Source organism: Cynocephalus volans, chromosome 12 (assembly GCF_027409185.1).
Source record: "Cynocephalus volans isolate mCynVol1 chromosome 12, mCynVol1.pri, whole genome shotgun sequence".
Taxonomy (NCBI): Eukaryota; Metazoa; Chordata; class Mammalia; order Dermoptera; family Cynocephalidae; genus Cynocephalus; species Cynocephalus volans.
In genome coordinates, this window is record NC_084471.1 from 46,281,334 (window position 1) to 46,295,971 (window position 14,638).

The 14,638-nt window shown below is 37.0% G+C and overlaps 1 protein-coding gene across 1 annotated transcript in view; it reads right to left on the reverse strand.

Moving 5' to 3' along the window:
• The window catches only part of GLIPR1L1 (GLIPR1 like 1), a 36,267-nt gene extending 24,777 nt beyond the window's left edge, over positions 1-11,490 (reverse strand). The window contains exon 1 of the mRNA XM_063115649.1: positions 11,317-11,490. Coding sequence (XP_062971719.1) covers positions 11,317-11,490 — 174 coding nt within the window. The remainder of the gene's footprint in view (positions 1-11,316) is intronic.
• Between the last annotated feature and the right edge of the window lie 3,148 nt (positions 11,491-14,638).

Here is a 14,638-nt window from a genome sequence, read left to right on the forward strand (position 1 = left end):
GAGAGGCTTTCCTTGTTGATTTAACACCCGGGGTCCCTCAGGGTCAAAATGAATTTGAGCACCCATTTTGGTGAGGAGGTCTCTTCCCAGTAGGTGGTTGGGGCACTCAGGGCTGACAATGAATGAGTGGAATACTCGGCCCATGCCTAGGTCCACTGTTCTTCGGGTAGTCCATGAGTACTGCGTGTACCCTGTAGCCCCTTGTACCACGACTTCTTTTAGAGAAGGGGTCCATTTGCTTATTGCAATACTGAATTTTCGGCTCCAGTATCTACCATGAACTGAGTAGGTTTCCCCTCCACTGTTAGAGTTACCCTGGGTTTGGGGATGGGGTCCGAACCCTGTCCCCTCTAATCACTGTCTTCCTGCAGGGCCAAGACTTTGGGGGCCTGAGGCTTTTTCTTTTTCTTGTGGCATTCTCGGGCCCAGTGTCCTTTCTCCCTGCAGTATGCACATTGATCCTTTGCCAGGGTTCCCTTCCTGTTGCCCAGTACTGTCTTACTAGGCTCCCTAGTTTCCCTGACTACAGTGGCCAGAATTTTGTGAAAACTTCTTTCTTGGTGCCTTTCCCTCTTTATTTCTTTAGCCTCTTGCTCTTTTTGCTTTCTCTCTTCTTTTTCTTCCTCTGACTCTCTATTATGATAAACCTTTTCAGCCACCTGCAGTAATTCCCTCAATGACTTATCTTGTAACCCTTCCAGCTTCTGCAGTTTCTTCCTGATGTCTATACTAGACTGGTCAATAAAAGCAACTGTCACTGTAGCCTTGTGCTCCTCACTGCTAGGATCATACGAGGTAAACTGATGGAATGCTTCCATGAGTCTCTCAAAAATAGCTGACAGAGACTCATTGGGCCCCTGGATTACCTCTCTTACCTTAGTCAAATTGGTGGGGCGTTTTGCTGCCCCTCAGAGACCTGCCATTAGAGCCTGGCGATAGACCTTCAGGTGCTCCCTACCTTCTGCCGAGTTGAAATCCCAGTTTGGTCTCTTCAATGGGAATCCTGCATCTATAACATCAGGGAGGAGGGTAGGTCACCCGTCATTTCCTGGAACATTCTTTCGAGCCTCCAGGAGGATTCGTTGTTTCTCCTTGGTGGTGAACAGGACCTGGAGGAGCTGCTGGCTGTCATCCCAGGTGGGCTGATGAGTAAAGAGGAGGGATTCTACAAGGTTAGTGAGACCCTGGGGGCTTTCAGAGAAAGGGGGATTCTGAGATTTCCAGTTGTAAAGATCGGAAGAGGAGAAAGGCCAGTACTGTAAGGGCTGGTTGCCCTCTTCATCAGGAGGGCCATAAGCCCTCAGGGGGAAGATAGGAATTGCCTCTGGAGAGGCCACTCATTTACTGCATGTCCCTTGAGCACGCCCTCTCTTGGGTTCTTGTGGGCCCTCTGGTAGAGCTGACGAGTGGATTGCCTGTGGTCGGAGAGAAGGGGGATAGGGAGGAGGAGGAGGATCAGAAAGAAGCCAGTCTGGGTCAGTGGATGGCAGGACCTCCGGTTTCTTTTCCATTTCTCAAAGAGTAAATACAGCCGACAGACCTGTTAGGGGAACAAAGGGATGGACCCACGGAGGAGGATCCGTGACTAGATCTTCCCAGACAATGATATAAGGGATCTGGTCTGGGTGACTTTCAGAACTAAAAATCTTCCTTTTTACCGCCATGATCAGCAGTGGAGAGAAGGAACCTACAGCAGGCCACCCGAGTTGGAAAGTCGGCCACTCTGAAGAACAAAGTGCCGCCCACTTCTTCCTTTTAACCTGCACAGACAAATTATTAGCCCTGTCCTTCATGTCAGTCCAGTATTTCAGAGTCAGAGTTAAAGGGGTAGAGACAGTCTGCCCCATGTCGCCCCAGAAAATCGTCAGTCCCCACACACACGCAACCAGACAAACAAAAACCAAAACACTGACGCGCCCCTGCCACGGGCGCCACAACCAGATTATCAGAGAGCTCGGGAGGGGTCCCCTTCCTAGAGATCTCCCATGGAGCCGAATTTGTTCATCTCCCACAGAGGAATCTGGAGCATCCTCTAGGATTCTTGTGGCCGTGACATGCTGGTACGTCTACCCGCCGCTATGACCACTATAGACCGATGGCTCTGCCGCCTCGGAGCCTCAGAAAACCTGAAACCAGATTGGTGCCTCCGTCCCAGAGCCACTGAAAAACCCGAAACCAGATTACAGTAAACAACAAAGAAGACTCAAAGACAGACACAGCAGACAGACAGAGACAACCACAGTATCTGCTCGAGCAATCCTCCGTTCTCTAGTCTCTGGTCCCGGAGAGAGCCAATTCCCGGCCAACGCACCAAAAATGTAAGACTCGTGCACCGTGCACAAATCCCACACGTTGGGATGGCTCACTTCACAAAGACCACGAGACAGAGACCGCTGCAATCAAGCAAGAGGAGTTTATTCCAGCATGCTGGGGTCACTCAGTCTCTTGGACAGTAGCGACCCCGAGCTCTTCACACAAGCACTTTTTATACAGTTTTTTTTTAGACAGACTTTTGCAATAGGATGAGTTGTATACTGCTTACGGGTTATCTGAGGTGACCTTTAGATTTATTGGTGGGCTTAAGCGGGCTGGCACACCGATAAGGAACAGTGTATTTCCCAATCGTTTATCTTCCTTGTGGCCAGGTGGCCTCTAGATAAGGAACTGGTCAGTTCCTGGGACCGGGTGGTGGTTAATCCCTTCCTGGATTTTAGCGTGCCTGGGCCAGCCTTGCCTCTGCTTATCCCCTTAGAAGCTGCCTTACTTAAAATAGCATTAGTTATGTTTTCTCGTTTTTAGCAAGCATTAGTACAGAAGCAAATTGTGCAGGTTAAAGTTATATTTTTCTCTACATTAGGATGTGTCATTATGCTGCTGGAGAATTTATACTATACATGGATGATACAAAAAGAATGATGTAGAGCACTAAAAACAGTGTAGTAGCCCAAATACAAAATTCCTGAAAGACCCATAAGAAATAATACAAATAAGAAAATAATACTTTTAAAAACAGCTTCATTGAGGTATACTTGTATACAAAGAACAGCACATATTTAATATGTACAATTTGATAATTAGGACATATGCAAAAATCTGTGATACCATCACTACAATCAAAGTAATGGACATACCCAACACCTCTCAGAGTTTCCTTGTGTCCTTTTGGTTTTTGTTTCTTTGTTTGTTTGTCTTTTTGGTAGAATACTTAACATGAGATCTACCTTCTTGACAAATTTTTAGGTGTGCAATATTTGTTTGTTAACTATAGGAACTATTCTCTAGAGCAGACCTCTAGAACGTATTCGTCTAGGATAACTGAAACTTACACCTTTGAATAACAGCTCTCCAGTTCTCTCACTTCACTTGACAACTACTGTTTTATTCTCTGCTTCTATAAGTTTGACTATTTTAGATACCTCGCATAAGTGGAATTACTCGGTTTTTGTCCTTCTGTGACTGACTTACTTCAGTTAGCATAATGCTGTCTATGCTCATCCATATTGTTGCAAATGGTGAATTTTCTTATTTAAGGCTGAATACAATTCCATTGTATGTATATACCACATTTTCTTTATCCATTCATCTGTTGATGAACACTTGGGTTGTTTACAATCTTGGCTTTTGTAAATAATGCTACAATAAACATGGAAATGTAGATATCTCTTCAAGATCTTGATTTTAATTCTTTTGGATATATACCCAGAAGTAGGCTTGCTGGATCATATGGTAGTTCAATTTTTAATTTTCAAGGAATCTCCATATTGTTTTCTATAGCTGCTGAATCATTTTACATTACCACAAACAATATACTAGTGTTCTGATTTCTCCACCACTTAGCCAAAACTTGTAATCTTAAAATTTGTTTGTATTACTATTAACCTCCTAAATAACAAACATTTGAATTAAGATGAACAATCTGAATGTAAAAGTCATGTAATTCAACATAAAATGTGGAAGAAATGAGAAGTAAAAGAATGCTAATTTAGAATCGCAAGAGAATCAGTAGATATTTATTCTTCATATTGGTGAGGAAATTATCCAATAAATGACTTCGATAGCTCTTGTTATAGTGCCTGTCAGTGAGCTACTTGGGACTGGGGGCTTGCCCTTCTCCCAAGAAAAGAAGTTGAATCCTAACTCACCTTCTCTACAACCTTGTGCAAGTAAGAAATTAAACTTTATTTTATTAAGCCACTGAGATTTCAAGGTTTATTTCACACCACAGCCTAATCTAGCTTCTTATGAAACTTATTTCTGAAAGTAGAGTACAGTCATAATAAAAATCTAAACTCACACCACTCTGAGACCTAGGTAAGAAGGATCCCTGCTGTGATTAGACTTATAGGACATCACATATCTCTCTCTCACACACACACACACACACACACACACACACACACACTCACAATTTATTAACCATAAAACAAAAAGTTCTCCTCATTGTAACCATAACAATGTTATAGTGTGACTCACAACACTAGATGTCTATATCTTTTGCTATATGTTTTTAAAACAAGTGTCTATATCTTAAAGGTGAATAGGTTGTGAATGTTGTTGCTGATGACACTGGAGATAGACACTGCTTCAGAGTCCAAGGAGGATTTGAAATATGGAAGCTCTTAGCTAAGAGAATAAATTCACTTGTTAAATATTTTCTTTCACATGAAAGCAGTAGATCCTTGCATAGTATAACATTGTTTACCAGTTCTAGTTTGTTCTAATTTGGGGGTGAGGGGACACTGCAATGGTAACAATTTCTATTACTCTTAGGTAGGGATAAATGTAGATCTGTATGTTACCTAAGTGAAGCATGACTACAATTCTTTACTTTGGCAACTAGATCGATATGAATACTAGAATGGCGAATAATTTTATATCTATAAAAACATATAAGACAATTAAGTTTTTAAAAAAATTAATAAAAGTATTTAATTTTTAATACTAAAATTGGTATTAATTTAATTTTATCTTCTAATTTTTACAGATAGATTTGATTATTTTAGAAGTAAAAATGTAGTTACTAACATCAATGAAAATGAACAAAATTATTATGATCAAATCCAAACCTGGTCAGATAAAGTCCCTGAAACCACATATTCTTTACTATATAAAGATTTAATTACTGAGCAACCAGTGAAATTGTATGTGAGCTTCCATTTTTATTTCTCCTCTAGCCCACAAATGCTAGTGGCAAACCTGCCTGAAACATGTAGGAGAGTTTAACTGTTCAATGGCAAACAGTGAGTAAACTTCTATCAGAGTAAAGAAAGATGGAAATCCATGTTATTCAGGGCCAAAGCATCTGACAAAATTCGGACCTATAACTCAGGAGGCAGACCATGCATCTTGAAGCTCTAGGCAGAGGCTGGCAAATAGAACATTAATAGTATCCATTATTTGTAGTGTGGGTTCAGAAATATATCACAAGAGTAAAAAACTAAGCAGTTTGGAAGCAGGAATAAAAGGGAGAATCAAGAAATGTGGAACCTTAAGATATGAGAAAGAAACTGGTTTTAAATAGCATATGAAGTATGAGGTTTTAAAAAGGCCATGAGAGACAAATGTCTTTAAACTTCCATGTGATTTAAATGCCTCAGGGCAAAAAGGAAATAAAGTTGGTGACTGAGGAAATCGTCTTCATTGATTAAAAAGTGCTTTGGCAGATGGAACAGTTTAAGGGTGTACCTAGGTCACCAAAACTCATGTTTCAAGGTAAACACCATCAAGATGGAAAAGAAAAGCACCAGGGTGAGAAAACATAGCAATAGACTTAAAATTTCTCCAAACTGTACATTAAGTGTGGGTATTGGCACTTGGAGCTGAATAGAGGCATATAGCTGAAAGACAGAGTTTTTGAGAGAGTTGTATTCCCCCAAATATTGTGGAAAAGCCTGTGAATGCTGGAAACTTTAAATGACCCTTGGACCTTAAATTTCTGTGGGCAGAAAGCAGTCTGAGATGGCTACGTAGTCCTCAAAGACAATGTATTTCCCAATGACCAATTTAAACAGCGCCAAGAGGATGATGGATAAGGAAGAAGATTTTAGAGAGAGAAAATAAAAGCTGAAGGAAACAATAAATGAGAGTACTCCTACCACCTCTAATCAAAGAACTTTTCTGACATTTATGACAAAATGACATTCTGACATCTTCTGACATCCCAGTATAGCAGGTTTTCATAATATCTACTCTACATATTTTAGAATTGCTCTGAATCAATGAGATATATAAAGCAAACACTATTGAATTAAAGTGAGAGATAGACTCCAATTCAATAATAGTTGGTAACTTCAACATCCTTCTCCCAACACTGGACAGATCATCTAGTCAACAAATCGACAGGGAGAAACAGGATTTAAACTACACTTTAGTCCAATTGGACTTGGCAGATGTCTATAGAATATTTCATCCAACAACTACAGAATATACTTCTTCTCATCACCATACAGAACATTCCCCAGGATAGACTACATGTTAGACCACAAGTAAAGTCTCAACAGTTTCAAAAATATTGAAATCATTTCAAGTGTCTCTTCAGATCACAACAGATTAAAACTAGAAATCAATAACAAGTGAAACTTTGGAAATTATACAAATACATGGAAATTAACATGCTCTGAATGACTTATGGGTCAAAGAAGAAATTAAATAGGAAATCAAAAAATTTCTTGAAACTAATAAAAATAAAGAAATATCATACCAAAATCTATGGGATACTGCAAAAGCAATACTAAGAGGGACGTTTATTGTAATAAATGCTTACATCAAAAGATTAGAAAGACTCCAAATGAGCAATCTAGTGTTACACTTCATAAAACTAGAAAAACAACAACAATACAACTCCAAAGTTAGTAGACAGCAAGAGATCATTAAGATCAGATCAGAGCTAAATGAAATAGAGACCAAAAGAAAGACACAAAAGATCAATAAAACAAAAAGTTAGTTTTTTGAGAAGATAAAGTAGACAAGCCTCTGGCCATACAAACTAAAAAAAAGCAGAGAGAAGACCCAAATAACAAAAGTCAGATGAAAAAGGAGACATTACAATTGATGTCATAGAAATACAAAGAATCATTAGTGACTATTATGAACAACTATATGCCAATAAATTTGAAAATCTGGAGGAAATTGATAAATTTCTGGACACCTACAAACTAATAAGAATGCACCAAGAAGAAACAGTAAACCTAAACAGACCAATAAGGAACAATGAGATTGAAGCAGTAAACAGAAGTCTCCCAACAAAGAAAAGCCCAGAACCAGATGGCTTCACTGCTGAATTCTACCAACCCTTTAAAAAAGAATTAATACCAACTATTTTCAAACTATTCCAAAAAATTGAAATGGACCATTTTCCCAAACTCATTCTGTGATGCCAGCATCACTCTGAAACCAAAACCAGACAAAGATACAACAAAAAAATAAAGCTACAGACCAATGTCCTTGAACATAGACATAAAAACCCTCAACAAAATATTGGAAAACAGAATAAAGCAACACATCAAAAAATTATACATCATAATCAAGTGGGATTCATCCCAGGGATGCAAGGATGTTTCAACAAATGCAAATCAATAAGTGTGATACACCACATCAAAAAAATTAAGGACAAAAACCATATGATCACTTTAATAGACACAGAAAGAGGTTTTACAAAATTCAATATCCCTTCATGATAAAGACTCTCAAAAAATCAGGTATACAAGGAAAGTATATCAACACAGTAAAAGCCATATACCACAAACTCACTGCCAATAGCACTCTGAAAGCTTCTTCCTTAAACTGAAAGCTTTTCCCTTAAGAACAGGAACAAGACAAGGATGCCCATTCTCACCACTCCTATTTGACATAGTATTGTGACTACTAGCCAGAGCTATCAGGCAAGAGAAAGAAATAAAGGGCATCCAAATTGGAAAAGACAAAGTCAAACTGTCCCTGTTTGCAGATGACATGTTCCTAGATGTAGGAAAACGTAAAGAATCTACCAAAAAAGCCCTAGATATGATAAATGAGTTTAGTAAAGTTGCAGGATACAAAATCAATATACAAAAATCAGTTGTGTTCTTATACTTCAACAATGAACTAGCAGAAAAAGAAATCAAGAAAGCAAGAAAATTTAAAATAGCTATCAAAAAAATAAAATACTTAGGAATGAATTTAACCAAGGAGGTGAAAGGCCTCTGCAAGAAGAACTACAAATCAATGCTGAAAGAAATTAAAGATGACACAAAAAAATAGAAAGACATTCCATGTTCATGGACTGGAAGAATTAACTGTGTAAATGTCTATACTATACAAAGCTATCTACAGATTCAATGCAATCTGTGTTAAAATACCAATGACATTCTTCACAGAATTAGAAAAAACAATCCTAACATTCATATGGAACAACAAAAGACCCCGAATAGCCAAACAATCCTGAGTAAAAAAATAAAGCTGGAAGTATTACACTACCTGACTTCAAATTATACTACAAAGCTATAGTAAACAAAACAGCATGGTACTGGCATAAAAACAAACACTAGGACCAATATATAAATGCCATATTATTTAAATAATATAAATATTGCATCTCATAAAATTGTAAGATTTAATATAATATCTTATTATATGAAATATAAAATAACATAGTAAATGCTTGAACTTTATCTAATAAAAATGTTCATTTGGGGGTTGATTTTTTATTACAATCACTGATCATTGATATTTGGTTTATCTCTTATTTTATTTAATTTTATTTTTTAGCTAGTGGTCTATCAATTTTCTTCACTTATGGTTTTCATTATTTTTCAACTTGTATCCTTTGTCTTGCACAAAGAAGAGAATCCTGGGTTAGAGACCGACTTTTGACCCAATATAGATCTTCCTAATATGAATATTTAACCACTTTTATGAGTGTGATGTCTCATCTATACCGTCATCAATCTGAATAGTCTTATGTCAGTTACATAAATTAAAAATTTGTTATTTAAAATATTCTTACACAAATTCTGCTATTTGTAGCAACATGGATGAACAAAGATATGTGTTGATTAATTTCACATTTTAGGAGATTTTGTTACTTCATGCCTTATTTCTAGCTTAGTTCTAGTTTTTTTTTCCCCCAGAAAATATAGAATAAAATTTCAATCATTTTAAATTTATTGAGGCTTGTTTTATGGTTCAACATGTTTTATATTGACAAATGTCCCATACATACATGGTAAGAATTTGTATTTTGTAGTGTGGGATATAGTGTTGAATGTCAATTAGGTAAAGTTTTTTGATGTTGTTAAAATCTTCCATGTTTTACTGATTTTTACCTACTTGTTCTCTGATTCACGAAGATTAAAATCTCTGACTCTTTTGTCTCCTTTTTTCCTTTATTTTTGCCAGTTTTTGTATACTAAAATATATTATTACATTTATTTGCATTAAGGATTGTTGTGTCTTTTGTTGAATTGCCTCTTTTATGACTCCTAAAACTTCCCCTTTATTTCTGGTAATCTCCTTGTCTTAAAATCAAATTTGTCTGATAATATAGCCACTCTTCCTTAATTATATTTAGTTTGCATATTATATTTTTCTACCCTCTTTCTTTGTTCTTGTCTGTGATCTGCTTTTGTGACAAAAAGCATTAATCTAATCTGATAATCACTGCTCTTAATTGAAGTATCAATTTATGTTTAATTTTATGCTAACATGGTTGAGTTTTAGTCTATCATTTGCTATTTTCCATTTGTCCTCTCAGTTCTTTGTTCCTTGTTCCTGACTTTTTTCCAAAAATTAACTAAGGACTTTTCAGTTTGCTATTTATTGGAATTTTAGCTCTATCTCTTTGTATTTTTTAGTGGTTACTCTGGATATTAAAATGTGCATTCTTATCTTCTCATGGTCCACCTGGAATCATTATTATAACTCTTAACTTTTAAATGTATAATATAATTTTACATGTTTACCAAGTCAAACTATAAAACAAGGTGAATTTTAGGAAGATTCATTTTCATTTATGTCTCCTCCACCCTATTGTTTTTCCCTCTCTCCTGCAGGTAGCTACGTAAATTTAAATTAATTTTACATTTTTCCTTTGGAAATTATAGCATATATACATGTTTATACAGAACGTATGTGTATACATATATGTAAATATACACACATATTTAAGTAGCCATTTTTATAGCATAAAATATTCCTTTAAAAAAGGGGTCCATAGTCATGTAAGTATGGAGGAAATACTGCCTAGCAAATACATGCCTTTGACTGCCCCAGCACGTTGGAAATTAAGGTAATAATTAAACATTAAAACATTTGACAATTCTGCATTAGGGAGATCAGTTTATTTTTGTTTTATTTCCCAAACCTACTTGAAACTCCCTCCCCCTCAAAAAATCATTTCCCAATACAGTAGAATAGTGCAGTTTGGCACTTATATTAGTGCCTGAGTTGTAATTTTATAATTACTTCCATTTTATTTTCTGTTGGAAAGGACAAAAGCTGGAATACATGAGTTACAGTGCATCCACATCTGCATAATACATAAAATAGACCAATATTATCAACATTTATGTTCATAATGATATATTTACAAGCAAGAAAAAGTTAAAATGCAAGGGAAATTTCCAGCAATACAATTCATTACTCAGAATTTGTTAAAAATTAATACATTCTATGTATTATTTTAATAATCCAATGCTCTTTATGCTTATTCTTCAATAGACTACTCTCTATTGCCTTATTGTCAATATGACAGTCTACAAAAGCCACAACCAGTTCAATGTTTTTGGAATTAAATTCCACATATCTATTATTTTTCATGAAAATGACCATCTGACATTTTTCAAGTGCTGATTTCATTATTCACATCCTTGTAGAGCAAATTTTTACAAATGAATATTACACATGTAGTATTTCAACCTTTGGTTCATAAGAATAAAAATAGGTAAGAAAGCAAGATAACCTCCATCCCTGTGCTAGTTCTTTTATATGTTGTATCTTGGTTGCACAGGATGGTAAGTACTAGCCAAAAAATGCGGAAAAACAAATAAACAAGACTGTGCAAAGTATACATAAACCTTAGTTTTGAGGATGAAGCAACTTCCAAACACAGCCCTCATCTTCCCCAAAGGAACTAAGTCTAGGCAAGGAATGGCTTCAAGTTTTCTTCTCTCTTCCACTGCTATCATTACCCTGGAGGAGACAGCCTAGCCAAGGTGTTATTTATTTAAACTGCATGCGGAAAGTCCAGACTAAATCAATACAAATAAGTCCAAGAAATTTATCGCCCAGATACCGAGGATGAACCAGAGAAATAGGAACCCAGCCCAGGTTCTTTCTCACCATGTATTTCATATCGGCCGCGGGGGGATTGACTTTGCCTCGCCATTTGTTGTGGGCCTTGACGCACTGGTCTATAAAGTGCGGGTCTGTGATGGACGGGATTTTGGGAGAACTACTGGCTGCTAGACACAGACTTAATGTCCATAAGCAAATAAATTTCTTCTTCAGAGCCATGGAAGGAGGCGGAGGAGGCTGTGACTGCAGGGACCGGTAATGGCTCAGGCAACCAGATTTCTCCAGCCCCTAGAACCGTGCTCTCCCTTACTTAGCTCAATCCTCCTGCACAGGCTTTAGCCCAGCGCTCTGGGTGCCCAGCATGGTGGGCCCTGTGGGCAGAGTCGCCATAGGGACGGGACATGTGGCAGGATTCATACGCCACAAAGCCCTGGGCTACAGGGGTAAATCCTCAGTCGCCCTCTGATGCGGAATTTTAACCATCCAAAGTGCTTGGTGAGGCTCCAATGCGGAATCACTGCGGAGCGCGCCTGGATTCTAATCCAGATTGCAACATTCAGCCACAGTGTTAAGTAAACAACATGTATGGGATGCTAACAATGGGCCAGGTCTGTGCAAAGCACTGTACGAGTGTATTAATTTCATAGACTCTGCTTCCATGTACAGCTTTTTTATTGCTTTAAATAAATCGCAGCATCCCATTGCCCCTCCCCTCAGACACTGAGAACAGAGTAAAAATAAGCAATCTGTATATTCGTTAACATACTGTGATCCTAAATTATTACCTTGTCAAACATTTAATAATTTGGTTCTGTTTTCTCATCTGAAGAGACCGACTGCCTAGAAGGATAAAAGTAGACATGTGAAAAAGTGTAGTCAAGTAGTTTCTCTTAACAAAAATCTTCTATTTTGATAGTTTGGAACGGACCTACCATTTAGTGACTAGTAGACTCCAGATAAAGGGCTGCTTTAATTAGTATGCTAAAGATTAGGACGGACAGAATATATTTGATTCCTTGTTTTACCTACCTTGCAATATAAATCAAGTTCATTTGGCTTAATGTTTTAAATCCATTCTACCAGTTACATTGTTATTCAATAATAAACCAACATTTTTCCCCCTGACATTAAATAACAGTTTTTTTCAGTATTTCTGTATTTCAAATAAATATCTTTATGGAATGTTTTGAGATTTTTTACAATGCATGCGTTTGCATCTACTGAATGTCCTGCCTTAATCAATTGACCTTGCCATTAAAACAAAACTAAACAAAAAACACCACTTTAATGTAACTAGTTATCATTTTTTAATAAAGTGGAAAATTAGATTATAAAATGAGGAAAATGCAAAGATTCTAATGGGAATTCTACTGGGAAATAGAGAAAATATTTCTGGTCTACTACCTGATGATGGAGAATTGCTATATATGCTACTTTAGCATCACATGCATAGTCCAAACTTAGCTTCTGATATCCCACACCCTAACACACACACTGTATCCCTGTGTTCATGTATCCATAGATTCAACTAACCATGTACTGAAAATATTCTTCGAAAGAAAAAAAAAATTGCATCTGTACCGAACATGTACAGACTCTTTTTCTGGTCATTATTCCCTAAGCAATACAGTATAACAACTATTTACATAGCATTTACATTGTATTTGGTATAAGTAATCTAGAGGTGATTTAGGAATATGGGAGGCTGTGCACAGGTTATACAAATACTGCACCATTATAATCAGGGACTTGAGCATCCACGGATTTTGGTATACAAGGGAGGTCCTGGAACCAGCCCCTCAAGGATAGCGAGGGATGACTGTATGTGTGTGTGTATAGATATGCAGATAGATATGTACATATACTGTATACATATGCATATATCTATAAAGATACGTCTATACAGAGAAATATATAGGTGTATATAAGTATGTATACATCTCAATATATGAGTATACGTGTATATATACATGTACATACAGGTATGCATATATACATATATATGGAGAGAGAGAGAGAGATTTTAAGAAATTGGCTTACATGATTGTAGGAGATGGCAAACCTGAAATCCGCAGGGCAAGCCAGCAGGCTGCAGATCCAGGCAAGAGCTGATGCTGCAGTCTTGAATCTAAAGGATGGAAACTCAGAATTTCTACGTTGCAATCTAGAGGCAGAATTTCGTTCTCTTTGGGAAATTCAGGTTTTACCTTCAACTGACTGGATGAGGCCCATCCACATTAAAGAGGGTAATCTGCTGTACTCATAGTTATTGATTTAAACATTAATCAAATCTAAAATCTATCTTCATGCAACATGTAGACTAGTGTTTGACTAAACAACTGGTCACCACAGGATAGGTAAATTGACACATAACATTAACCATCATACCCTCTTTTTCCTCCAGACATTTCATATTCATATCTCTTTACCTTACTCTTCTTTTCCCCTCACACACTGCATTTGCAATCCTGTTTGAAGTGCCCTCACACTTTTAAAATATATCTCTATTCCAAACACTTCTTTCCAGTTTCTGGACAGCCAACACCCTGGTCAGAGGCAATATCATCTCTTATCTGAACTAAGGGAGTGGTATCCTTCTACTCTGTTCTCCTGTATCCATTCTTTCTACACTGCAATTTATTTGTCATGGAACAGCCAGGCTATTCCTTTTAAAAAACTATCCCTTTCCTCAAAACCCTCCAATGACTACCCATCATACTTAATATAATATCTAAAGTCTTAGGTATGGCCCAAAAGGTACTACAGAATCTGACAATGGCTAACTCTTTGTCCCCTTTCCTGAATTCTTTCCTACCTCACTCTGCTTCAGCCACATTCATCAGCTTAAAAGATTGCTCTCTCCTCAGGCCCTTTGCACTTGCTGTTCCTTTGCCCACAATACTCTTTGCAGAGTTCCCTTCAGTGAAGTCTTCCCTGATCACTCCACATTCCCTACCTGGCAATGTCTATCCACTTAACCTGTTATATTTTTCTCCATTGCATTAATTGCTACGTGAATTTATGCCACTTATTTCTTTAACATCTGTTTCTTCTATTAGATTGCGACCTTCACCAAAATAATGGCTATATCTCTAGGACCTAGAACAGATACTGAACCTTAGGTTCTCAACAGAAATTTGTTGAGTGAATGAAGAAATGAGCACTCTTTAACTTTCTAATAATGTTATATACAATTGTAAGTTTCTTGATAGCAGAAACTATATTTTGTCATGTCACACATACACACGTACACACATATATGCAGTTATATATGTAATCATCTATATGTCTATATGTGCACACATATTTAAAGTAGTATCTATATCCATGTCTAATATCTATATATCTCTCTAGATAATATTATACT